This window comes from Nesoenas mayeri, assembly GCF_963082525.1.
Source record: "Nesoenas mayeri genome assembly, chromosome: 19".
Taxonomy (NCBI): Eukaryota; Metazoa; Chordata; class Aves; order Columbiformes; family Columbidae; genus Nesoenas; species Nesoenas mayeri.
Genome location: NC_137568.1, coordinates 5,953,733 through 5,981,113, shown reverse-complemented (window position 1 = coordinate 5,981,113; position 27,381 = coordinate 5,953,733). Strand labels below are relative to the sequence as shown.

The window sequence follows — 27,381 nt, the reverse complement described above, 5'->3', positions numbered from 1 at the left end:
GTTATAACCTCGGGGTAGGTCTGTGCTTTAAGGAACTTGCTTAGTCCTGACCTGCTTGCTTTTTATTGTAGTGATTTAATTTTTGAAGAGGTTTCCATATACTATGTATTGAAGCAAGACTGTGAAGGGTCCAGTCTTGGTGTGCTTGAAAGTCTTAGAAGTCATCCTATCTGCTAATGGTACAACTCGATTTTTTGTGTCCTTTGCCAGGAGTCTCTGGATAATGATATTGCCATACATTTCTTGAAGGTTTTGTCAGATGGGATGGGAATTAGCACGCTTTACACTCTTTTTGAACATTTCTACTATTAAAAATAGCATACCATGGAGACTGTGCTTTTGCTTCAGAATTTTGCAATGGAAATTAGTTTAAGATACTTTTTCCTCATTTGAGAAGAATTTATGTTTGAAAACTGACTGTGGGCTTGTTCAGTGACTCAGACTGTGGTTGGCTGATGTGGGACCAGATGCACAAGGAGCTATAGATGCCATATATATGAAGACATATTTATTAAAGAAAGAAATTAAAATACATTCTGTATAGCAAAAAAAAAAAATCCCATTTAACTGGCCTAAACAATACACTGAAACTTGTCTAACTCTGAATTGCTGCTTCTTCTCAGAAGGGATCAAACAAATGCTTGAAAATCGGTTTAAGGCAAAGCTTTGGGTGAGTAAGTGAGAGACTGATAATAAAGTACTTGAATAATGTTGAAATAGGATTCAAAATGAAAAAAAATATCATGACATGGGGACTTTGTATGAAATCCTTGAGCACTGTTCATTGCAACACTCCCAGGACAGGAGTACCTTGCTTAACTTAGCCTTTAATCCAGAAAAGCAGGACACCAAGGTCTAAATGAGCTATGTGTACAAATGAATGTGTTTTTAAAATAGATATATAGTTTTACCAATTACTGTTGTGCAGCGACAAGGCAGAGAAGAGTGTGATACGACTTCTACTGGGCAGTTATGAAAGACTATGAAAGATTAACAGTGAACTGCAACTGTATGTGCGAGGAACACGGAGGCTGCTTGAAGAGACCTCGGCTTAGTGAGCAAACTGGGCTCACTGAAGCCAGTCTAGTTCTGTTCAAATCTCCCTTGTGCTGCTTAGGAGTATGCGAGCAAAATAACTTCTAGCTAAAAGTGGCCCAAAAGATCCAGAGGAGAAAACCAGCTATGTTGCCTGGAGTCCATTTCTGCAGTGGACACCATATAATGGTTGGAATAGTTTATCTTGCGCCCATTTTAAGTAGCCCCATAAGTGTTTGATTTTTGCCTGATTGTGAATGAGTCCCAGGCAGAGTTAGATTGGCAATATGAATTCCCTATGATAAGCTTTTTAACAAGCTTTCATCTAATTTGAACAGTGGGGAAAAATATAGCCGAGCGGGAAGAACACATGCTATTGGGATAAACCAGCTGTGCGTACGGGTGTTACTGGCTTCCTCAGGAGAACTCGAGCAGTCCTACGGAATTGCGTCAGATCTGAGTTACTTGCTAAACAAACTTTTTGTGTTTTCAGCAGACTTTAATACTATGAAGGTGCAGAGGGCTCTTCTGTTTCAGCAAGTGGGATGCTAATGTACCTCTGCTGTCGTTACCAAAGAAGCTGCGTTTCACCTCAATGCCACTTGGTGCCTGGAGAACCCCGAGGCAGGGTGGTGGTCAGAGCTTGGACAGCGCGAAGCGCAGGAATAAGCACTTACATCTAAAAAAAAACCCAAAACAAACCCCACAATTTCCAAGCCAATGCATTGATGGTGTGGCTCTAAGGAAAATTAATTGGTATATGACTTATATGTAACTTTCTAACCTGGCTGAGCAGGGGGTGATCAGGCTGTGCACAACACGCCATAGCAAATACTTGGTACAACGCTGATAAGCTGCCGCGGCTGCTTGTAAACCTGCTGAGTGTTTTTTCACTGAAGACTTTTTGCCACCTTTGTAGTACTTTGTCCTTTGGTCTAAAATTAGAGCCCAGACTAGAAGGGAGCAGAGAGGAGATCAATACACTTTGTCACTGGAGTTGCACCTTTCTGTTTTTTCTTTTTGCAAAAACTAAGAACTGGCTTCAGATATTCTTGCCCTCCTCCTGCCTTTTATAAACTATGAGATATGGTGGAATTAAGTCTCCAGCTTTGTAGCGCAGAGGATTAAGGTACGTTTCAAACAGTACATAAAGCTGTCAGAGTGCAGCATAAGCTCGTAACAGTTTGTCTCTGCGATGACCAATGGGCTCTCAGGTCACTAGGGAGCAGTCGGAGCAAGACAACAGCAAAACCGTGTAGAGAGCCGAGTGGTGAACTCCGTGTCACTGATTAAATATGTTGTCTTTACAGGCCGGGTTTCCTTTTTCACCTCTGGATCGGAGAACCTTCATCGGGTGGAAAAGGTTCAGTGGGGCACTCGCTACGCTGTCACCATCTCCTTCACCTGCAACCCAGACCACGGCATTGGGGATCCCGTCTTGAAGTAATTCCTCCGGGGAAGAGGTCAAATGGAATGAGAGAAGCCCTGCAAGAGGAGAAGAAAGAGGGAGATAACATCTCTTGTAACCTCACATACAATTAGAATTTCCCAACTGTGTTAATATATTGTAATACATTTTGTTTTCGTGTGACCTTTTCCATAAATATTGCAAACAGTGCCTTAAGGACCACCTTAAATTTGGTGTATTCTGAAAATGGTTTCTCTTCACGCCCAAAGGGGATAGGCTAAAATGAAGAGTCCTGGAGCAGGCTCTTTATTTTTCATGTTATATTTTTTTAAATTCTCCAGTTTAAAAGACACAAACAATCTTTTGGACCATGTCTCGATATGACTGCCCATGCTACTGTTGCCTGTTGTTAAATTACTTAGTCACTTCAGTTACTGATGGGAGGTAGAAAGCTTGACCTAAGTTAATAGAGCAAGATGAGTGCTATTTCTTGTGAACATACCTTTTGTTGAGAGGAATGTATTCTCCTTAGCATGAGCACTAGCAGGCAATACACCTGTGGTTTGACTACTGGGATTTACTTGAACTTTATTTTATTGAATTACTACAGATATTTTCTGCTATAAACTGGGACTAGTTAATATTAAGTCAGAACTAGAATTTTCTGGTGAGCCAGAAAACACGTTACACCTTGGTGTGCTGGGAATGTCCTGGCACTAGATCGTTCTGATCAGAATGCAGCATGCCCAGCTCACCTCATTTTCTGAGTTGTAATGAAAATGAGCAGTTTTCCTCTTGAAAGCCCAGCGTTAAGGTTAAGATCTCCTTATGCAGGTGGCTTGACTGTGTAACCATGTACATCAAGTAAATACTGAACCGGAGAGCACAGCAGAGGTAATCGGACAGTCCTCTGCCTTCATCTCGGCATTTGTCAATCCCCAGTTCCCAAGTAGGGCATTAGGATTTGTGATGGGAACAGCTGAGGAAGAAGCTGTTTTTGTTGTGGTTTTCCATGTTACTCACTCTGTAAACCTTGTCTTGCCGTTGAAGGCCGGCTGACAAAACCACATGGACCAGCAGACTCTAGTATGTGGGGTCTGAGGGAAACGTATCCACCTGCATTTTAAATGGATCTGGTCTTGACCTAGAGCTTGATTATAAAACCCCTCTAGGCCAAATAAATACATGTTCGCAGATCATTAGAAATAAACTTGGCTTCACTTATTTTGATCCACATAAATAGCCTGAATAACTTTTTATTAAGAGTATCTCTTCCCAGTCCTTGATAGATAATTCTGAACTTGAATTACTTTAATGACTGTTCTCTTTCAGGTTCAGCCTGCCTGTTGCTACTGGGAAATGTGCTGCTTGGTTTCCTAGAACTCTGATTATGCCAAGGATGGGATTTGTTGTGTTAAACTTGCGTAAGTCTGATGCCAACCTGCTGCAGACAAGTGCTCTGAATTGAACATAGGGTGATGGCAGAACTTGGCTTCATGTTTCCTAGTTGTGCAAGAACCTTTAAGAGCCCTCATGGTGCAAACAGAATAGAGAAAGGTCAGGACATGTTTTGTGTGAACTGGGGCTTAGTCCTGACATTAAATTTACAGCCTTGCACCTGAAAGCATACTTGTTACAAGTATTTGGGAATGCTGGTTTGTATTTGAAAGAAAAATACTTGAAAGGAAGATAAAGCCTGCTTGTGTCAAATGTCCCAGGGTGAAACAGAAAATACAGCAGGAGAAAAAGCCAGAGATTTAATCCTTTCTAAGAGCCTGAGTGAAGCTTCATGGGGACTTCTGCGAAATTGTGCTACTCTAAAAACTGTCTTTCCATTCAAAGGTTTTAGGGAATATCAGGAACTTTTATAAAATCAATAGATACGGGATCAGATGAGGTTTTTAGTGTAATCCTAGCTTTCCATTCCGCAGCATGCATTTGATTTTAATTTTTTTATCCTCTATGCTATGGTTCTAAGAACTCTGAATGGACTCCTTGGCATTACTCATGTATGGAATTTTCATTGTGTAAGCAGTTGTGGAATCATTGTGGGTTTTTTAATTCCTCATAAATCAACCGAAGGTTTGGAAAGGTACGTTTATGCTGAGATTTTCCTGAGTATGTATCGTCCACCTGAAATATTCCAAGTGTTATCTTAATGAATTTCAAGTCCAGAAATGTTTACCAGAGTACTCTGTTTACAAAAAGAATTTAATTTGGATTTACAGCAGAAATTTAGCTTCATGTCTTATTTTTAAAGTCAACATCTCAACAGGTTGTAGCACAAAGGTGTGCACATTAAAATAAATGTGTAGCTGAAATGGCGTTGATAATGATTATGGTGTCAGGAGAATCTGGTTTTGTTTCTTCTTTGATTGCAGTTATTATATTTGAATTTCTCCTTCTAGCTTTCCTTTCCCCAATAAATAAAGATGACTTTCTTTTTAATACAGAATTCCTCACGTTCCTTCTACATGCAGATATCCTTACACAGTGTGAACTGCATCTCTCTAACATGCTCACGTGTGGCTTGGGGCAGTATTTTTTTGTCTAAATTCCAGGAGTAAAAGCAGGAGATGTTGCTGGAGATCAGGGCTCTTTGAGGGGGAAGAAAATCCAACCAGTCACCCCTATTCTCTTCCCTCCCCCAAGCAAACAAGAAATACATCCCAGCTCATCTCTCCTTTTGAGTGTCCGGCAAGTGGTGAGTGTCTGCTCCTCAGAAAATGAAGAACTCCAGTGCTCTGCCGTATCTCTCTTATAAACCCCCTTAGGGAGCTGAAAGCTAATTTTACACCACGTTTGCTGAAACCTGCCGGCCAACTCTCTTTTCATGACAATCTATTTATGCGGGAAGCATCCATGTAGGCATTTTTTATTGTCCATGTGAATGCTGGTGGCTTGTACTAAAGCTTTTCAGGGTGGACTGTCCAAAGAAAATCGCTGTCCTATTTCCGAACTGCACGTCTTTCTTTGATTCTGTCCATCATCTCCCCTCAAATCATCTGTTTCAGTGCTCAGTTGTCCCAGCACACTTGAGCTTTTACCTGTGGCATGTATTGAATAGGGTATATAAGCTCAGCCTCTTATTTATTCATAGACTGGCTTGCTAGCATTGAAAAGGATCACTTGCCTGGCTTAAGGCAGCTACTTTGATGTACTATTTGTTTTGCTGAAGTAGATGTCTCAGCCTTCTTAATTTAGAAGAAATTACTAATAGAAGAGAAAACACTAATTTCAGCTCATATGTTAACTTGGGGGCAGGGAGAGAATATCTCATGACTCTACTTGAAATCACAGGATCTGTTGACGAGCTGCCTTACGCCTTCCCCTCTTCTAAAAACCAAAGAAGTCAAGGAGATCCCACCGGGAGCTTCCCCATCCCCTCAGCAGCCCAGACTCGAATGGATGAGGTCCAGCAATTTGCAGCAGTTGGCAAAACACTCCATTGAGAACCCAGCAGAGTACTCAGCGAGCTGTCATTCCAGATCGTTTGTTCCGCCTGTTCAAGAGTTACAACCCTCGACAGGTTTGGATTCCCTTTCATTCAACAGTGTTGTAACCACGGGTAACTGCAGAAATGACGCGGCTCTGTGCTGCTGCAAGGAGGCTGTCAAGGTTGTCAGCTTTTGAAATCAACCTGCTTTGACGGCTCTTCTGTTTTGCAGAATTTACCTTGCAGAGTTTGCTCTGGAAAACCTGCTTAAGAATTATTTTCCTTTTTGCAGTGTTTAAACTAAAAGCAAAATACAAGATGATTACAGGTGCCTATTCAAAAGACTGGTGTGTCTCCAGACATACAAGATGTGGCTTATTCTAATGTATTATCTGTGAAAGAAAGGTTAAGTTTACTTCATTCTGAAGTGTATAGCAAAGGATGAGGTTTGGTATGCACTCTTTCCTCCTCTTTATTTTGTGTGTACTACAGACAGGATGGAGCTGCTAGATCTTGCAGGCTCAAACGTTTTTCACTTTGGAAGTGCAAAGGGGATAAATCTGCCTGTGGTCAGCAAGGGTTTCAACCTGTTTTCTTCTTTCTCCCTTCTGAACATTATGAACAAGAGCCAGCACTGGGCCCTTGTGGCCAGGAAGGCCAATGGCACCTGGGGTGGATTAGAAGGGGGTGGTCAGTAGGTCAGAGAGGTTCTCCTGCCCCTCTGCTCTGCCCTGGGGAGACCACATCTGGAATATTGTGTCCAGTTGTGGCCCCTCAGTTCCAGCAGGACAGGGAACTGCTGGAGAGAGTCCAGCGCAGCCACCAAGATGCTGAAGGGAGTGAAGCATCTCCTGTATGAGGAAAGGCTGAGGGAGCTGGGGCTCTGGAGCTGGACAAGAGGAGACTGAGGGGTGACCTCACTCATGTTTACAGGTATATAAAGGGCGAGTGTCAGGAGGATGGAGCCAGGCTCTTCTCGGTGACAACCAGTGATAGGACAAGGGGTAATGGGTTCAAACTGGAACACAAAAGGTTCCACTTAAATTTGAGAAGAAACTTCTTCTCAGTGAGGGTGGCAGACACTGGCCCAGGCTGCCCAGGGAGGTTGTGGAGTCTCCTTCTCTGCAGACATTCCAACCCGCCTGGACACCTTCCTGTGTAACCTCATCTGGGTATTCCTGCTCCATGAGGGGATTGCACTGGATGAGCTTTCCAGGTCCCTTCCAATCCCTGACATTGTGATTCTGTGATTCTGTAACGTTTGCAGTTGACTAGTCCCCTTTTCACCAGTACGTGCCACTGACAGCAAATCCCATTGGTAGGTTTGCAGTGGTAGTTACACATGACCGATACTGTGCGTGAGGAATATCGTGTATTAAATTAATCTAGGACAAAGGATTAAAGCCCAAAGGAAAAGAATTATTTAAAAATCTGTTCACTAATTGTTTAAAATTAAGTGGTACTCATCTTGAGTCAAATGATACCTCTTGTTTAAGTCCTTCCCTCAAAATTCTCCTGGAAAAGTCCTTAAATAAAATCCTTTCAGTTACAAGCCTGTTTGAATTCTCATACAGACACTTGACATTCTTGGTGCGACAGCAGAGACGTGACAACAAGCTGTAAATGCTTTTTTGGCCTTGCAGACTCCTCAGAGCCCCTGGAAGCTGGTCCATGCTCCAGAAAATGTCCTCAGGGCAAGAAACTTGCTTCCTAAACCTTAAATTATTAAAAGCCTCAAACAGAAAAACCATGTGCCCAGCAACTGTGTTAGACCAGCAGCACTGGAAAAATGACAAGGGCTCCAAGCTCTTCTCCTGTCCCACTTGCTGGGCTCTATTAAACGCTCATGCTTTGCTGTTGTGTCTGTAACATCTCTTTTTCTTTCCTTTTTTAAGTTTTGTTGGATGAGAATTTGATCCCAAACGTGCCTGCGTGCTTACAGGTGAGTTGTTTCTTATTGAACGTCTCAGCAGAGACCGATGGCAGCTTCAGGGAGATCTTAACGCCGATTATAAATGTTGGGAGGGTTTGCCCAAGAGCAAATGCATCTTGATGACTGAAGTCAAAAAGCGTTCCTGGTTTAACCCTGCAGAACAGGTACGCAGAGGTTTTCAAGTCCAGGTAAGGTGAGCACTGTTTTGGAGGCCTAAATTTAGCAGTGATTGAATGAGCTCTTAATTAACCAAATATTCCCCCTGCTTGCCTTTCAATATTATTCAATAACTGAACAATTACAATGAGCTCAGCAAGTAATTACTCCCCATTCCAGGTACTGCCCTTGCCAGCTGCAGCCTTTGAAACCACCAGCTGTTAATGTGCCAGAAAATGAAGCCCATGAAGTGTGAGTCAAATAATTGAAAACTGAGCAGGAAAAAGCCCCACAGGTCCAGAGGCAACTAAGGAAAAGTGCTTCCCCATGCTGAGTCCTTCGGTGTGTAGTCTCTTCCAGACTGAAGATGTATCACAAAGATTATTAGTGTGGGTTGAAGCTGCAGGACTATGTTTTCATGGGTGCTCTGGCAAAGGTATAGAGGTTCCTGATGGTTTTTCTGGTGGTTATTCTGCTTCACAAGGCTTTAGAAAGCCTCCCTGGGGATTAAAGTGCATCCCTAGAGAGGGCAGCCACTGCCTTACCGGCCAGAAAAAACAGAAGGTAAAGCCTGAATCATCCAAGAACACAAGTCTTAAAGACGATTCCAGTTGCAGCAGGGTAAAGGTTGTTGGGTTGTGAGTTCAGCCATTTACTGGTCTGAGTGATATCTTAAACTCAAGCACCTTGAAGCTTTTAACTCATGATTTTCAAAACAGATTTGATGATGTCATTTCACAAGCACTTATTTCCATGGCCCATCAGTTGTATTGGTTTAGCTGCCTGGGGTAGACAGTGAATCCGATTGGGACAAGAAATAATTATTTTTGGCTTGATTGGAAAAAAAGAAAAGGCCCTGTAAAGTAAAATGACTTAATCCTTTAAAGCCACAAGGCTGCAAAACCAGATTTACCAGCCTAAATGAGGGGACGGAGGAGGCTGAAGATGGAGCAACAGTTAAAGAAAAGCTTGTTAAATTATACTGCTAGCTATGCAGATGTAACTTCTATTTAGTTGAAGGATTTGATTAGAGCAATTGCACTTGCAGAAACATGCCTGCTTTCTGATTAGGTTGTGGAAATCAATAGAGACTTCTGCCCTCTCTGCAGGCAACGTGAAACAACACATTTGAAATTCAAGAGGTATGAAATTTCCCCAAAGCCTCCAAACTATAGCTGGGCTGCTGCACGGTCTGGTGGGTGTTTTAGCTGGGGGGCAGCGAGGGGGGAGACAGAGGCCCTGGGAGAGGCCACGTCTTGTGGCTGAGAGGGAAACGTCACACAAAGGACAGAAAAGAAAAACCTCAGATGAAAATAGGAGTGCCCAAGACAGCAACATGCTAAAAACAAGTGCGTATTTCTGCTGCACAGATAAGCTACGCAGTCACATTTGTTCCGTTTCTATAAAAGCTTCAACGTGGGCAGGAGATTCCGTCTATGGGGAGCGATGGGAATGCAGGGTTGGGAGGCAGGTCCTGAGTCTGTGATTATACAGAGACCTTCCAAGCCCGAAACACCCACCTCAGAGCTCTGCAAGATAAACTGAAGAATGTGATAGAAACAAAAATGCCTATTAAGATGCCACTTTGATGCTTTTTTTTGAGGTCTAAGCTAAGGTGCTTGTGCCAGCAAGCTTCTCCATTTCTGTCCATGCCCTGACACTGTCAAACAGCAGGGACTTCACCCTCTCCTGTACCTCCTGACCCTGCACGGCCAGGGCTTGGCGCTTGGTGCGGAGTTTAGAGGCTCCTGTGCTCAGTTTCCTTCCGTGCACAGTAAAGATGAAAAAGAAGAGAGGAGGATTTGCAAGCAAGTCAAGCTGGGACTTGGCTGCATCTTGAACAGGGCACGTGGCTGTCGGATCAAATGCTGGTTCTGCACCGAGATCCTGACGGGAGGGAGGGTTTCAAGAACCGTAAGTCTCTGTGCCCGGGCATGTGCTCCCCTTAGGGTGCCCATCTCTCCCCCGTCCTATTTCCACACCAGGTGTGAAGGCTTATTATGGGAGGCAGCACGAAGCTGATGTAGTATTGCCTTCCAAGGCCTTTTCTCAGCCTAAAGCAATTTCTCTGTGCTCTCATTAAGATTAATGAGTAATGCAGTGTGACACATGAACTATCTCACTCCTCCATTCTGCAGGTAGAGCAGCTGTTGCAGCCATTTACCCACACCCGAGGTCCTGCTCATCCCGGCTTCCACGGCGCCTCTCTGGGGCTGTGAACATGAGCACTTGTGTTGAGGGGACACAAAGAGTTTCCTGAGGCCGTGAAGTTATAGATTTAAAGTTTTTTCTTGTGTTTTATTGGACTAAACCCAAGACTTCTTACAGTATTTTTCTTCTGCATAATGGAGATAGATACTGAATACTCAGGGCACACAATGCCTGGAAAAGAAAATATTAACTCACGATGGAGGGAGGTAAAAGACCAAGTGATGCTCCAGCTCTTTCCCCATCCCTCCACTGTGCACCCCCTTATTTAAGCCAGCTCTGTAAGGAACTTTTCCTCTAACACTGGGCACCAGACACTGTGGAGCTTCATTTTCTCATCCTGCCTAAGAGAAGGTGCTGCAAAGATAGAGGCAGCGCTTTGAAATTTGAGAGATGTTTGCAATAATAAACTCACCTCTGTATTAAAACAAACAACCAAATGAAAACAGCCAAGCAAAGTTACTCGGTTGTTATTTCCTCTGCTGTTGCTGGGAATTACTAGTGCTGTGCCTCAGGCAGGCGGAGGTTCCTCAGCAGATTTAATCATTCTAAAAAAGATGCCAACAACAAAATGACAGGGAAGCTCTGCTGTGTTTAGCAATTGATGATGAGCATGGGGATAATTCTTTCTATTCAGCCCCCTCTGCGCTAAGATGCTGCTGCTATAGCCGGCTGCAGCACAGACTCTGCCTTTACCTCCGCTGACCCCAGCGCTCCCGGCCCGTAACATGGGGAAGAAGAGGCTGCCAGGAGGTAAAGATTATTTTGCTTCCCTTCCACATCTGCTGCTATGGTTTCTCACCCAAGGAGGGGCTTTAGAGAGGGTAGTGATGCACCAAAATGGTGATGCTTTGATCAGGAGCCTCATTTCAGCCACGTTCCCAGGGAAGCCAGCCGAGCGCAGCTGCCCTTGCTGTGGGCTACATGAGCATCTTCACCGATCAGCGGCCGTTAATCAAAAACATATCTTGTGTATCTTCTGGTACACAAACTTTTCCTCTGTTCATCCATTAATAGCTAACCTGAACTCTAGTTATCTCTACAAGCAGAGCTTTTCCCTTCCACGTGTAGCACCTCTCATCCAAGGATCTCGAAACATTTAACGCACATCAGTAATGCCTTAAAACACCTGTGCAGATGATAGGAAGTGTTGCTGTTTTCTAGGCAGTTAATGACCAGCGGCACAAGAATAAGCAACTTCCCCGAGGTCACAGTGCGAGTCAGCGGTGATTTTGTATGAGAAACCAGGACTTCTGAGCACCCCCCCGTTTGAGTTAATCTCTCTCTTCAGCTCTGGTGTGAGTGCTGCCTTGGTAAGTGTCTCCAACGTCAAACCCATTGTAAATCTCTTCTGGATTTTATTAGCTCTAAGCCTGCCTGGGTTACTTATCAACAGCCCAAGTGCTTTCGGGATGAATGGCCTGTGAGTCCCCAGCAGCATGATGTGAATGAAGATAAATATAATATATACACTTGAGTGGGATCAGATAAACCAGTGCTGCCACGGGGCACGAGGCAGGTGGGTGCTGCCGTCTCCCCGTGTTGTCCTGCTACTGCTCCTTAATGCAAATTCTATTCAGGGGCAGAAAGCTGCTTTAAAAATGTGCTGGCTAGAGGCAACTAGGGCTCCAGCTGATTGCATAATAATGCCTTTTCTCTACGATATTCCCTTCTACAGTGTTAAAAGAAAGGAGAAAATAAAAATCTTGCAAAGAAAAAGCAGAAAGTCCATTTAAATCAGTGGGTTACTGGGATTGCGCGCAGTGTACTGGTGGAGCTGGGCTGCCAGAGGGAGATGCTGCAGGAGCTGGTGCTGCCTCTCGCTGCGCGGGGCTTGTCCGGTGGGACGGCACATTCCTGAAGGTTTAGATCTCCTCTGCCCATGTGTGTCTTCAGGGATGTCACTCTCTCCCCTTTTAGCATTCCTATGTTACAGTTAATTTACCTTCTCCTATTTCCACATCTTTTGAAAGATCAGTTTAATGTGGCCTGAGAAGCAATGGCTACACAGCGCCTTTTCCTGGGAGGCCTCTCGCAAGAGCCATCCTCGTGGTTCTCAAATGTCAAGATGATATTTAAAAACAAATAAAAGGCGTAGAAGCATTGTGAATTTGATGGACATCCCTGGTGAAGTTTGCAGGAGTGCATATATGAAGCGGTAGCTGCCTCTGAAATGCCCTGTTTATGGATACGCCACATTTAGCTTCAGGAATCTCCCTTGCTTTGTTTGGATGAAATCATGTTTGGTTTTAGTTAAGAATTCGGGAGCTGAATTCGAGATCCTAACAGGAATGCACAAGGAGAAGCTAACAACACCTCAGAGAAACACTGGCCTAAACAAGCTCAAACTAACTTTGCAGATTTTACTTTTCGATTAGCACCGGTTTGGTTTTAGAATGGCATTTTCTGCCAAGCACGGCTAACATTGCTGGATGGTTTGTTTCTGCACAAACTTATTTACTACTTCCCCTCCAGATATCTCGACGGAGGTGTTTGGGTGGGATCTTCTACAAGACCGAAGTTCAGCCTTCTCTATGAAATTAATAAGCGCTTCTTAAATCTTCACCTTGTTCCTCACTGTAGAAGTATTCCTAGTGTTTACAAAAATGTTTCATTTAAATTCAAATTTAAATTGTAATTGGAGAGAACCAGAAAAAGTAGAGCCCAAAGAATTCTCAGGATTCGTGTCTCCCTTTCCTCTTTTAATTATCCCTTTCTTGAGTAAGGAAAACAAGGGAAAAGGTTGGAGCAATTTTGCTGTGGTATATCCCTTTGGAAACCTTGTGTTTGAGGGCAGGATGTCTCTAGTTGGGACCACAGAGCACAAAGCTCAGTTTTGACCATTCAGAACCTGCCAGGATGAAGTTAGTCTCCCCTAAAGGTGACATACACCACATTAGAAACTTGGTGTGTGCAGAAAGCTGGCTTCTATAATGATAATAAAAATAACTTTGAAGTTATATCCTGTGAAGCTGCTGCTACAACTTTGAAGGCAAAGCTATATATTTATTATAAGTCACAGAAATTAATTCCATGTCTTTCCAAGTCCCCAGAAAAACTTGAAGCTAACAGTAATAATCAACATTATAAGGCAAAAAGCCCCTGGCTGGGGTAAACTGAGGTTGGTCACTGGCTCTGGGTGTTTCCATGGGTGCTGCAGTGAGGATGCTGTGCAAAAATGACAGGAGTAAAGTTAGTCTGGGTTTATGTAGAAATAAATGTGGGAGAGGAAAGTTGGCACTTGGGAGTAGGATTTCTCTCCACAAGCAACTTTTCCCCTCCAGATGTTGTAGTGACATTATACTTTACAGAAATTAAATGCTATTCCGTAGTTGAGTTGTGCCCTGATTCTGTGCAACCGCTCCATTTTAAAGCCTAAAATAAAAAGCAAATGCTCTTCCCAAGCCCTGGGGATGGAAGATGGTGCTGCCACCAGAGGGACTCGGAAATACGGTGGGAAAAGCGGAGTGTCCCTGAGCCAACCCAACCTCCCAGCAAATACATCGGACTTTCTGGGGCTGCACTCAGGATTTCTCAGGTGCTGCATTATCTGCTCGCATGGTTTGCGGGCTGGGCTCAGAAATAAGGTTTATGCATTTTCTCCTTTCTTCATGCTTGTGGGGAACAGATTATGAACTTAGTCATCCTGCCTGTTCTCCTTGGTTAATGCAACTGGGCAGCACGCCGCGCGTTTTGTATCCTGCAAGGTACAAAGTGCTCGTAAAATCACCTCTGTTTCACTGCCCTCCCTGCTATTCAATCACACGCTAAGCACCAAAAATGACTGACAAAACAGGAGTGGAAACGTTAATGATTTGCTCGCGGTCATGATTAAATTGTAATGTGGGGCCTTTGAGCATTTGTTGCAAATTCGCTTTCAAAAAAGGAGAAGAAAGGTGATAAGAAATGTGTGATTGAAGGTAAAATCTTCAAAAATTCAGTAAGGTTCAAATGGATTCTCCCGTGTCTGGGGAAAACAATCATTCTCACTTGTCCACAGAGAACCAGCATTTTTTCCTTTCAAGTGAAAGCACCGAAATTGCCATTGCTGCATTAGATCCTACCTTAGATTAAAGGAAGGAGAGAACGGTCAGGATTAAAGTGCATTTCACAGTCTGGCTTGTTTTGGTGGGGTGTTTTGGGGGTTTTTGTTTGGTTGGTTTGTTTGTTTTGTCAAAAAATCCTAAACCCTAAGGGGTATTGGAACTATTTTCTAGTGATTAAACTCTTTTCTTTCTTGTGAAGCATGTGTGGAGTTTTGCAGTGACAACCTCTGCCCCAAGAACTGAACTGCTCTGGCCTTCCCTACACCTACCATTCCCCAGTTTGTGAAGAACCAGCTGTGTCAGTGAACTGCAACAAAACTTCAGTTATAATAAGAATAAAACCAGCCAGAAAAAAAAAGAGCCCACATTAAAGCCCACAGGATTACAATGATTTGGGTCGGGTAAATGATCCCAAGGTACACATTGCTTGCCTTCTTGGAATGTAGAATAGCCAAAGTAATATTGTTTTCAAGGACATCACCACATTTTGCCCAGTTACAGCCCAACTGACTTTCCTGTTGTCACCTCAGCCCTGGACTGAGATGCTTCACATTCACCCTAAGTGACAAAATACATAGAGTTTGCAAAGTCTTATAATCCAGATTCTGGTTATGTTTATCTCGATTTTCATAGAGTTTCACAGCCTCTGTGGTTGTGGGGAAAAGGTGTGGTTTTGTGATTTTAATCTCCTGATTTTAGGAGCCCTGATTCATCCTTTTTAGTGTTGAGCACAGGTAATAATTCTCCCTTGTGTAACAAATAGCCTGAGCTGCTTTCCAGCAGTGTTGCGTGGCCTGCACACAGGGCGATGTGCTTGTGAGCACTGAGGTCCTACCAACCCCAAACCAACACACTCCCCAAAATACTTGGGGTTACCCGCAGGCAAAGTTACCCCTTATGGGTCACATAAAGGCTGTGTCAGGCCAGACAGGACTCTGTGCTACAGACATGCAGCAGGAATCCCCTTCCAAAACTAATTACCGTATTAATTTGGGGTTTTTTTGCTAAAGGAAGACACATGGAGACCATCTCCTAATTTCCAAAACATGAGGACGCCCAAGAGAGTCAAGACTTGTCCAGTTACAGACAACAGCAACTCAGTTAAATCATCTGCTCTTGCAAGGTATTTATGAAGTGGGTCAAACCTTCTGAATTTTGGCAGTTTAGCTGGTCTGATGGGACAATAAAAGGGATGTTGTTTACGTAATTAATCTTTTAAATTGAGCTCTGATCCCCGAGAGTACACGAGGCTCCCGAGGAGCCGTGTTGGCGAAGGTCTGTGCCGTGTTGCACCTCCCGCGCTGCTGAGGAGCTGTTGTTCATCACACACAGCAGCATCTGCCGGTTGCTGGCCAGTTTGGTGTGTTAAACAGGCTCCCCTCTGCCCCAGCGACATGCTTGGTGGGTGCCATCCAATTTACTGGTCCTCTTGTTAGAGCAACCTCGTACGGGTTTATTCCGATAAACCTGATGGGAGAGAGGAGCAGCACTGGGATGGGACTGGGATGACGCACATACTGGTTGAAAAACCCAATGAGTGACAAATATCCAATATTCCCCCTTTCATACGGATGTTCCTCCACCAACCCTTCGATGTTTAACGCTCTGACGATGTGGCACAGAAAGCACGTTCCCTACACACCTTTCATGATGCTGAGCAGAGTAACAGACTCACTTCTGGGGACTGACGGGACATTTCGGGAAGCGCACCCCAAATCAAACCCTTCTGTTTGCTTATCCCCACATTAGGTTAAAATGTGGATCTTACCTGCTCTGTGGTTTCATCCCCTTTTTTTTTGTAGGCACGACTCCTTTTCAGCTTCTCTTTCATTAATATTAATAACTATGTTTTTAGACTCTTTGGCTTTAGATATTTTAGCACTATGTTGGTTTTTTTTAAAGCAGAAAGTGTATTTCCTAATACTGTTTTCGATATTTATACAGTTCTCTCATCATCTGCTTCCCATTCATACCTGTTAATGGATATACACTATGCCTTGCAACTATTTCATCCATGGCAATCATCCCATAGCAACCTTGTGATACTGCGGTGGGTAAGTGGCCTTGCAAGGAGCTTCTCCTCAGGTTGAGCAATGGAAATCAAGACATACGAGCACTGTGGCAGATCAGGATGCAAATCTAGGTGGGTTTTTCTTTCTATAGCCATGCAGAAATACTATTTTGTTTTGCTGAGAGGTGGGCACATGGCATGTGCAGCTCCTGGAAATGATGCAGCCATGCTGGGCTCTGCAAGGACGTCTGTCTGTCTGCACACACATGCTGCCCGGGAGCAGGACCACACAGAACACCTTGCAGACCATGCACCTACTCCAGCCTTCCCACAGCGCCTTTTCAGTTAAGTCTTATCTTTGTTATTCTTATATGGGAGTGACTTCCAGCCTCGGAAATGAGAAGCAAAGGAAAAGTAACAATGACTTCAGAATTCACAATTAAAAAATGAATTAGTTCCTGAAAAGTTGTTCCTAAAAACTGTTGAAGCCCTTCCTGCTCATTCCTAACATTAATTGTGTGTTAGCCCCCCTATTTCATGAGGAAATGGGCACCATTAGGTCTATTTATACTGCCCAGCTTGGGAGTCTGCACAATACTGGTACACGGCAAAGGGGCCACTGGTGTTTTGAACACGGTCCCTTGGTTAAAAGTAATACGAGCAAGGTGAGTTACTTATTCCCCTCTCCCTGAAAAGCAACCCGACAACTGCAGCTGTAAGAATAACTGACTCCTGACACAGGAACGTGCTTCCCTGGTCTTCATCCAACGTGTGCCCCCAAGGGTTTATTTTTCTGCTGTTGGTTGAGTGCATAAAATCCAGCGTGTTGCTGTGCTGTGTTCTCTGCTCCCAGCCCCTGGCTGCGCTGCTGGCCCCTCGTGTCTCTGCTTTAGCACAAACATACCCTGAATTTCGGCGTGTGACGCGAGGGGATCACCCAAGGACACGGGAACCCAGTAACACTGCAGGGCTGGAGCGGGACCCCTCTCCAGTGTACAGGGGTCGGGTTATGCCGTAAGAAAGTGGAAATGACTGTTCCTTAAGCAGCCGCCTGCTGTTTCAGAATTCTCTGGGCATCACTAGCTGCTGGCAATAGTTTATGCATTTTCTACCATGCTTTACTTATCCCCAGAGTCTGCTCCAGAATAGGAAGGAAGAATGTTGAACCCAACTTCATCCCCACGCACACGAGCTCTCCCCTGGTAAAGACACCCCTGAGATGGGTAAAGAGACCATGCGGGGGGGAAACCTGAGGATGGTCCACTTTTCAATCATCGTTTATTTTATAAACGGAGGTTTTACAATTGTTTAGATGCTTACAAGCATCTCTGGCATCTGTGGTGAAGGTTTACTACGAGACGCTAAGTGGGGAGAAAACAAGCAGAATGCACTGAGGCAAAATGCTTTTGATGAAACGTCATGAATAAATTTGTCCCTTTTATGATGAGTCTCATGATATAGGTTTCAGTTATTTTGCTTAGAGCCTCAGGTCTTTGAGTGGTAGCATTATACGACATTTTTCTTTGCAAGATAAATTTTCAGTTTTTCAAGCCCTGTTGAATGTCAAGAAATGGACCTTAAAAAAATATCAGTGGCAAATTCAAATCACCTTAGGTAGAAACCTTTAAAAATTCCAAGTTTTTTTAGGTAATCCTGTGGTTTCTCACAGCTTACCTTGTGGTTTTTGAAAGCCTGGAGTTCAAAGTGCTGCTGCAATGAATTTTAAAATAGAGACTTTAAGCTTGATGAAACCGTAGTGAACGATAATATAACAAGAAATAGGAAAAGGGGCTTACAGGTCTCTTTGCACACTCTAGAAATAGGCAACAGTAGCATATAGAGCAAACCCAAGGTTTGCAGCTTAATTGAGCAATATCAGGACAGTTTCAGACGTTTGCAGATCTGAGCCAGCTGTAGGCTGAGGACAGCACTGCGAAGCCACACGGGAGAAACAGTGCAGGGCTGGGCAAAACTCAGCACAGCAGGGAAAGAGTTTACGGCAGAACTGAACAGAGCACCCACCTCATCTTCTGCACATAAACCCCAGAAAGATTTGTCCCTGCTGGCTCCTGCAGGACCCTCCTGACACCCCTGAGCCAGACAGAAATTCAAATGCATCTCACAGTACTTGTGTTCACACAACTTCTTGCCTTTAACTACAGTGATCACCAGAAATGAGTTGTTAGGACCCTGGAGGGCTGAGGGGTCCCAAAGCCCTACCTTGGCCAGATGCGCTGCTGGTCCTGGTGTCTCCAGGGAGCCTCCTCTTCCTCACTTGTCCTTCAACGTGGCCATGCCCAGCGCCTCCGAGCTGTAGTCATACTGGTTGCTGGAGGACATGGACCGTCCCCAGGAGCACTGCAGGTTGGAGCCCCTCTTGCGGAAGGAGGATGTGAACCTGTAGAAGTTGCGGTGCCTGTTGCGCAGGTATTCCCGGTAGTTTTTGGTGAGCAGGGTGTAGAGGAAGGGGTTGATACAGCTGTTGCTGTAGGTCAGGCAGGTCACCAGGTAGTTAATGCACTTTTGGGTTTGGGTGGTGAGCTGCAGGGAGCTGCTGTAGAGTCGCACCAGCTGCCAGATCCAAAACGGCAAGAAGCAGGCCCAGAAGACCAGCACGATGCTAAAAATCATGATGAGGACCTTCTGCCGGGGGGATCTCTTGCTCTTCTCCTTGTGGGGAGGGTTCCTCTGGGACTCCAGGTAGGTCCTGGCCAGGCGCGTGTAGAGGAAGCCAATGATGATTCCAGGGGCCATGATGCTGGTGCTGAAGAGCACCGTCAGGTAGGTCCGGTAGGCGTCCATGCTCCAGGTGGGCGCACACATCCTCTTCACCTTGCCCTCTGCCTTGCCCCCCTCGGTTAGGGTGACCATCAGCATCATGGGCAGAGTAAGGAGCAGCGAGACCGACCAGACGGCCCCCGCCGTTACCTTCCGGTAGCCTCGCGACCGCTTCAGCGTGTCCAGGGGCCGGGTGACGGCCAGGTAGCGCTCGGTGCACATGAGGGTGAGGGTGAAGATGCTGGCGTGCATGGTGAGCAGGTCCAGGCTGAGCAGGATGCGGCACCCCAGGTCCCCGAAGTACCAGTCCTGGGCCAGGTAGGTGCAGACGATGAAGGGGATGGTGGAGAGGTAGAGCAGGTCGGCCAGGGCCAGGCTGACGATGGAGCTGTACATGGGGGCGGCACAGCGCGCCGAGTGGCACATCACCACCAGCGTGTAGACGTTCCCCGCCACTCCGGCCACGTACATCACCGACAGCACCGTCCCGAAGGCCGAGGAGATGAGCAGGGGGCCGCCTCCGGGGGAGCCGCCGCCACCGACCGCCGCCGAGGCGTTGCCGCCCCCCGCCGCCGCCGTCCCGTTGGGCTCCATGGGCGGCGGCGGCGGCCCCGCAGCCTCGCACCGGCCCCGCAGCTCCCGGCCCCGCCGGCGGCCGCTCCGCCCCCCGCGGGAGGCAGGGCGGGACCGGGGCTGCCCCCGGGGGAAGGGCCGCCGCGCCCCCCGCCCGCCGGGGCTCCCTCCTCCGCCACCGGAGGGAGAGCGGGGACCCCCCGAGCCTCCGCAGCTCCGGCGGGGCAGGTGCCGTCCCGGAGGAGGCGGCTCCGGCAGCCGGGGAGGGCGCGGAGGGTCCGGAACGAGCCGCGCCGCGCTCAGCCCGGGCGGATCCCGGGGGAGACCCGGCGGAGACGGGGCTCCCCGAGCTGGTGGGAGCAAACCCGGAGCGCTCCGTGCCCCCGGGAACCCAACCCCGCCAGGCGGAGGAGGCTCTGGGAGCTTCCCCAAAAGTTTTCCCGGCCGCTCTGCTGTAATTTGGCTTTTGTCTTTGGTGATGGGAGCTCGCTGCTTTGCTTCATCAGTCCAAGACACCTCTGTGGGCAAGAGGCAGAGCCGGAGGCAGCCCATGTGTTTCTCAGATAGATGGCAAATCGTGTTTCAGATGGATTCGGAGATAGACTTAGATGGAAGTGGAAATAAACCCGGGGCTGAAATAGCCTCTTTTTTTTTTCTTCATGGGAATAGCTTGTATTTTACTCTGAATAGTATAGCAATGTTATAGTAAGATTTAAATTTGAGATTTAGTGAGAGCTCATTCACCTGAAGAAGGTGAAGTACAGAGTGTGATTAATGAGGTTTACAGAGACAACTTTTCCAGTTAGGCAGGAAATCTGGGGACAGTTGCAAAATCAATGAGCACCTCACATTTCAATTTTATTTTAGAGAAGGCAGAGATTAGGGCACTCCACAGTCAAAGCACAGATTTCCAAGGGTACAAGAGTGCTGCATTTCCTCAGCTGCCATTGATTTCCAATAGGAATTAACTGGCTTTTATGCCTCCAAACATTTTTCTTAAACCAGAGGGCTAAAATGACTGCTATGTGTTTATTTGCTTGTTTTAATCCCTCCTCAAACTGCTTTTGTGCAAAATGTCATCTAGTTCTCTGTGGCATGCTGAAAAGTGGTGAAGCTCTCATTGATTCATAGGAGCAGAATTTAGCCCTATAAAATGTTGTATTGCATACACGGTTGTAATTTGCTGTAAAGTTAACACACACATGTGTAACTCTGCTTTCCTTCCCGCTACTGCTCATCACTGCGTGTGCCTCTTTCCACAGCACTCCAAATGCTTAAAGCTATATTCAATAAAGTAGCTGGCTCAAGCACGATTTGAATGCTGGTGAGGGAGAAGAATTTAAACTGAATTGTTGTCAGGCAGGGATTTGCTTTATCAGAATCAGGCACCGCACTGACAAAGTTTAACTCCAGGCACGGAGATGAACACTGTTTTCGCTGGGAGCTGGGACTCGGTGCCGTGCCAGCGCCCTCGCAGCCCTGCATTCCTGCGCGGCAGCTGGACCTGGCAGCTGGGAATGCAGGCGGATGCTTCACCGGGGCCAAATCCTGCTTGCATGGCAGGCAAGGGGATTGACTGCCACAGACTGCGAGGAAGATCCGGATTTGGCATAAATAGTCTCTGAGAATTAGGTTGCACACAACTTTTGCAGTCCTGTCTCCTTTATGTTTTGAAACTGTTCTCTGGGGTATTTTGTTTTCTGTCTTAATTTGACAGCCAGGACGGAGAACCAGAGGAGAACAGAATAGGTATTTTGTTGTCTGCCACGTTACCTGATTTGTTTTGGGTGATCACACAAGATAATAGAGATAAGCATCACATACTTAATCTGTTTAGTAAATACCTAATTTCAGCTTCCCTTTTTTTTCCTTCCAGTAGAAAAAACACTTAATGGAGCAACACTAGCCATTAGTGAGTCCACAGCACAGTTCTTTTCCTAAATATGTAGGATACTCACATGTATCCATGGGAACTTACTCCTATTAAACTCTTAAAAAATAGTTTGCTGCCTGAAGTCGTGCTGCGGCAGAGCAAAGCAAGAGGCGCTTCTCCCCTCCCATGCTCTGCTCTTGCAGCGCACCGAGTCTGTTCTGCACACCAGCAAGAATCAACGCAGCACTCAGTGCTTGCTGGAATTGGATCTGGAGCATATGACAACTGTGATCAATCAGAATTAGAAAGGGGACTACGCAAGAGTCTGGAATACTGATTTTTCCCATTTGTTTATGTACACAAGATGCACATTTTTCAGTGGTATGGGTGACATCTACCAGAAGTAGTGGTGAATTTTCCATTTCTCCAGATGTCTAAGTAAGGACTGCAAGTGCTTTTCTAGAAGATGTATTTTAGTCAAATTGAACTACGGAGCTCAGTGCAGAATTACTGTCAGAATAAGTCTTCAGGGAGATATTGCACACAAAACCAAGTCATCAAAGATCAAATTGTCTTTTATGAACCTCAAAATCTGTTAATCCCCCATTTTCTTTTAATATCCTAAAAAGTATTGATATGAAAATGATTATAATTTACTTCATGTGCAATATTTCCCATCCAGAGGCATTTGTACTAATGCATGAAAATATACCCAGCCATCTTAAGATATAGCTCCGTTTTGCATTTTATTGTGTTTTGAACAGGAAATGCTTTTCAGGTGCTCAGTTCCTAATTTCAGAATTTCCTAACAAAATTGTCTGCTTATTAGGAAGCAGATAATAGGAGTCTAGATGATGAGGGCTATTTGAGGAGCCATGTCCAATGTCTTTTTATGTAAACGCCTTGGTTCATGCAGTGAGTAGCTGGTACTCGTGTGTTTGGTTATGAAGGTCAAAGTGTACATGGTGGGCAGCTGGAAGCTGGAGTTCTGGCAGATGGAAAGACGTCTCTCATTGCTCCATTCAACTGTGCCAGGCTTCAAAATCAAGTGCTGGCTGCACAAAAGGGGGGCAGGGAGGGCTTGAAAGCAGTGGCTCCCTGTTAGAGACTGTCACTATAAGCTCTTATTCTCCTAAAGTGCCATCCTGGTGGAATTTTGTTGAGAGTGAATTTTGCAGTTCAGGGCAGGGGAACGTGTGAAAAGCCACCTTTGCCTCCTTCTCAGCATCCATCAGCTCTGAGGGTATGGATGCCATGGGGCACAGATCCAGCCTTCAGATGGGATTGCCTCTAATTGCACTAATTCTGCATGGCCAGGCGAGCACCACTGTTTCTTGCGATGTTCTTGTGCCCTGTCACCTCGTGGCCACTGCTTGTCACGTCAGATTCCTACTCGGCAGGAACTGAAAGGACTTAACTGATCACTTGGCAAAGCATCAGGAAAATATTTGCTTTTGCCAAGTTCAGAGAAGTCTTGACACAGCATCCACGTGAGAAAGACAAAGTGAGACGGCTCCGGAGATGCCCAAGGCTGAGTTTTGTTAGATCCCAAACATGTGCTGTCAGATGAGATCCATACATTCACTTCTTAATCCTAAACTTAGAGGCTCAAAGTTATCATCTGTTAGTTTAGAGCCTGTAAATGGAATGTAATGTTGTGGTGGAGTGGATGACAAAGAGATATCGAAAACAACTGCAGCATAATATCCCATGGGATGCCCAGAGACTGAGTTGGCCGCATTGCTTAACTCAATAGCATGCACCATACAGAACCTTTTCTCAAGTTACTAACACACCAATATATAATCTCTGCAGCTTGGCAATTGAATCTCCTTGCAATAGTATTTACGCTCTGCAATAATATGCATAAGTCTTCATTTGTCTTTGAAATTGTTTTTGAACCAGAATAATCACTCAGGTGCAAAGGATTATTTAAAACCATGGACCATGCAGAGCATAACCCACTGATCTGAGTGGGATCACTCCAGATCTGCAAAGCCATAAGCAAAAGCAAATTTGATCCACCACTTCTGAAAGCTTGTTTTTAATACTTATGTTTACATCTGTCTTTACAGTTGAATATGCTCTTAAATTCAACTTGTATACTTTAAATTAAAGTTAGAGCACTCTCTCCCCACTCAGAAATTTAAGAGGCAAGTGTCCTAGCACTGGAGGAGTCACTGGAGGGAATCTGAACCCTCTCCAATGTCTCTAAAGAAGACTGCATGACAGGTTTCAGGCAGCTTTATTTCTGGAATGTAATTGAGTGGGTTTTTAAAAGCCTTCCCAGATATAAAGAACATAGGAGGGACTTGCTTTTGTACCTCTTAATCACAGCGCTCATGAGCAAGTGCATTGCGCTCTCATTCCTGCTGCCACATGTGAAGAGTCGAGTCACCGGCAGCGTAAGTTCTGAGACGCCGCGGGGATTTGCGCCCGTGGAGGATCTGGCCGGCGGTGCCGCTGCCCCTGCAGCCACGCTGAGCCTTCCACTGGATGCCAAGTCCATGCAACTGCAAGCAACCACGTAAGAGATCTGGGTCCAGAAGAACGTCTCCTTGCCTCTCGTACATCCAAAGCCACTTCTTCAGTGTCGCAACAAGCCTGAGATCTTTGGTGGTGAAGGTTATACCTGGCAGAGGCTACAGTGGGCCATGGGAAAAGATGGGAAGTCAAAGGCTTTGTCCGTGGTTTTTGCAGTGGAGGAAGAGTGTAAATTCTATGCTGTCATAGGGACTTTGAGCAGTAAGGGCTCTGACGGGATTTTTAGGATCTTCTTGTGTTAGACCATTTAAGAAGAGATCCTTTTACAATGGAAAAAATACATGTTAATAACCCCAAGTCATTTCCTGTGGAAACTCAAACCACTGTTATGCTTAGATTTGAACTCTTTCTCCCCCACCTAAAAAACAGAATTGCACACTGAAAAATAAAATCATCCTGCTTCATTGTGCATGTGAGTACAAAGCAGACAGCACTGGCTTTGAGAGAGCTTTTTTGTTATTACACAACCCAGCATCTGCGCAGCCCCGTGCGCTGCAGTGACGGTGCCAAACAGCTGGCAGAGATCTGACCCGCAGAGCACGGGGTATTGCCAGGGACAGCAGCAGGTTTGATTTGGCAATTTGAGTTGCCTTTTGTGTAGCTGAAGAAGCTCTTGAAGTCGCATGCTCAGTGCAGTGCTGCTTTTGGTACGTGATTTGTTTTTGTTCAAGGTAGGACGGCTTTTAGTGCTACTAAATACCCCATTCTACTGATGGAAAAATTATAGTGTTTGTATCTTTGAATTCCTCCTCCAAAGGATCATCTCTTTCTACAGTCTAAACTCCACTCACATGGAGCACGCAAAACCTATGGCAAGCTTTCATCACCGCAAATCAACCTTTTGTTAATAAAGGGCTTCACATACTGGAAACTCTCTTTTATTTCCTGACTTCTGTAATATCTCTTTGTCCACACAGAGGAATTACCTTCAGGTGAATAGTCTGCATTTCATAAGAGCAGCCGCAAGAGGAGCTGATGGGAGCAGCCGGTGCACGGCAGAGAGGAAAACTCCCACTCTGTTTTGGAGGAAGCAGCAATAGGAAAATGGATGTTTTTCATCTTGGTTTTATAAGAATTGTATAAAAACTCTTGACAGATGTGAGAAAAAGGTGGAAGCCCAAGGAATCTCCTTTTGCCAAAGAAACAATTCCCAGTGAAGCCTTGTGCTCAGTGTCTGGGTCAGAGCTCACTTGAGTCAGCAGGAGCTTTTCCCTGGATTTCAGTGGGCTTTGCGGGAAGCCAGTGGTTAAAAACCAAACAAGAACTTATATTCCTTCCTCTGAACAGAGGTTCAGACCAGAGCTGGGCCCAGCTTTGGGGATGTTTGAACTGAGCGGTGATTCTGCCTTGGCGGCTGGCAGCACAGCATCCTTTTTAGGGTGGATTATTTAAACCTCTTCCAGCAGTAACCACTCTGGGAGCATCACAAAGCAGCGCCGTGAGCTCTCGGGTATCGCGGTGACTCCTGGCACAGCTCTCGGGGTGACGGCGAGGGCTGTGTGTGTGACTCAAACCCGCTCGCCTCCGCTTAGTCATTTCTCTTGTTGTCTACCTTCTATAGATTTCTTCCTCCTGAACTCCTCAGGGAGACCCTCAGTGCAGGTGTGTGTGTTCTGCAGAAAAGGAGCACCTGTGGCAGCCCAGCCGCACCAGGCAGGGACTCTTATTGCTGCCAGTTTGAGCTGACTTTTGCCTCTGGGGAAGCTGAGAAACATTTGTTATATTTTTATTTTAATGTTTCTCTGGCTTAATTATTTGAGGGTATGTGTCAGAGTCTATCACTGTCAGATGTTGCTGCTGAAAGGGGATTTCAGCCAGTGAAAACTCCAGCTGGGTGGGTACTTAAGCTTTAGTGAGAGCAATGAAGTCCTTTGTTCCAGTTTTTCCATTGCCTTTGGATCAGACTTTGTCTCTCTTTAGATCTGCATTAAACTTTATTTTAAGAGCCTTGGCCAAACGGAACAGAGAATTTACTCCATGTGCTTCACTTCCAGTCCTGAAATTACCTTCAAATCAGAATGACCCCAGTCGTTTTTCCACCCAGGGCTGCTGTTACGATGTGCTGTCTGAGCCCCTGTGGGCTGCTTGCCGGTCAGAGAGGTTTGTTCAGACCATGGAAGGATGTTGGAGCGAGGGGGAGGTGATAGGATGAGAGGAAACGGCCTCAAGTTGCACCAGAGGAGGTTGAGGTTGGATCTTGGGAAAAATTTATTCCCAAAAAGGGCTGTGGGGCATTGGAACAGGCTGCCCAGGGCAGTGCTGGAGTCACCATCCCTAGAGGGGTTGGACAGAAGGTAGATGAGGTTCTCAGGGACATGGGGTAGAGGTAGACTTGGCTGTGTTAGGTTAACAGTTGTACTTGGTAATCTCTTTTCCAATCAAAGCTATTCTATGGCTCTATGCCTGCAGAAGCTGCACAATGCCATGGCTTTGTGGCGTCAGCTCCTCTGTGGCACTGACCTGGAGAGGTTTGTTCCCCAGGGACTCTCCCCTACATGTCACCATCCTGGCTGGTGGGTGGTGAGGAAAAACAGAAGCACCAGAGAGACAATGATAAAGAAACCACGGGAAACTGTTTGTTTGTTTGTTGGAGGGGGGTTTGGACCCATTTTTTAATTTCATGACAACTTGCAGACAATCAGAAAATCATTGTTCAGAAATTCACGGACTTAAGAACTCAGCGCTAGGAGCACAGCTTTTTCCCTGCAGGCTGTGGATAGCCACGTACATTTACAATTCTTTACTCATCAGCCTGGGACTAGACCAGCATATTTATGTAAAAACACTAATACTTTTATTACTGAAGACAGCCCAGAGCTCAGCCCCCTACAGATTGTCTAGAAAATGGAATATTTGATTTTCCCCCAGTAATAGTATCTTTTTTCTTGTTTCCTGGCAGTTTGCACAAAAGCTCTGAAGTACGTGACATACAGCAAAGAGAACATCAAAATCTGCTCTGCCATATGATCAGCTCACGTTGCAGTGGGCATGTTCCTGGCTCCACAAAGCTTCACAGCCGTAAAACTATTTCTTGCTTCCTGGTGGGAATTTGTGCCTTTTGCTTTGACTGTCTGCAATAATTCATATGTATTTGCTCTCAAAACATCTAATATTAATGCTTCCTTTAAATATAAAATGTACCTAGGACTGGCAAAGTGGGAGTTGATGGTCCCAGGCACAGTTATTGTCTGGCCGTCCCCAGAAGAGACACTTGGTTGATGCGGCTTCCCCGGGTGGTGGGTTTGATGTGAAGAGCGTATCTCCACGGCCAAGTTGGTATTTGCAGACAGCTGAATTTGTGCAGCTGTGCCAAAATAGGGTGGAACCTTTCTTCCCATTTGGGTGATTGGTACGGTGCTAGCGTGTGACCTATAAAGAGC

The 27,381-nt window shown here is 45.5% G+C and overlaps 2 protein-coding genes across 2 annotated transcripts in view; one reads left to right on the top strand and one right to left on the bottom strand.

The window, feature by feature from the left end:
* The window catches only part of OGFOD3 (2-oxoglutarate and iron dependent oxygenase domain containing 3), a 38,571-nt gene extending 33,711 nt beyond the window's left edge, over nt 1–4,860 (top strand). The window contains exon 9 of the mRNA XM_080356348.1: nt 2,346–4,860. Coding sequence (XP_080212474.1) covers nt 2,346–2,482 — 137 coding nt within the window. The 3' untranslated portion in view covers nt 2,483–4,860. The remainder of the gene's footprint in view (nt 1–2,345) is intronic.
* Nucleotides 4,861–18,504: 13,644 nt separating this feature from the next.
* On the bottom strand, nt 18,505–19,605 carry LOC308047739 (urotensin-2 receptor-like; the record flags this gene model as incomplete). The annotated part of the gene is made up of 1 exon (XM_080356436.1): nt 18,505–19,605. One exon carries the CDS (start codon nt 19,603–19,605, stop codon nt 18,505–18,507), a length of 1,101 nt encoding a protein of 366 aa, XP_080212562.1.
* Between the last annotated feature and the right edge of the window lie 7,776 nt (nt 19,606–27,381).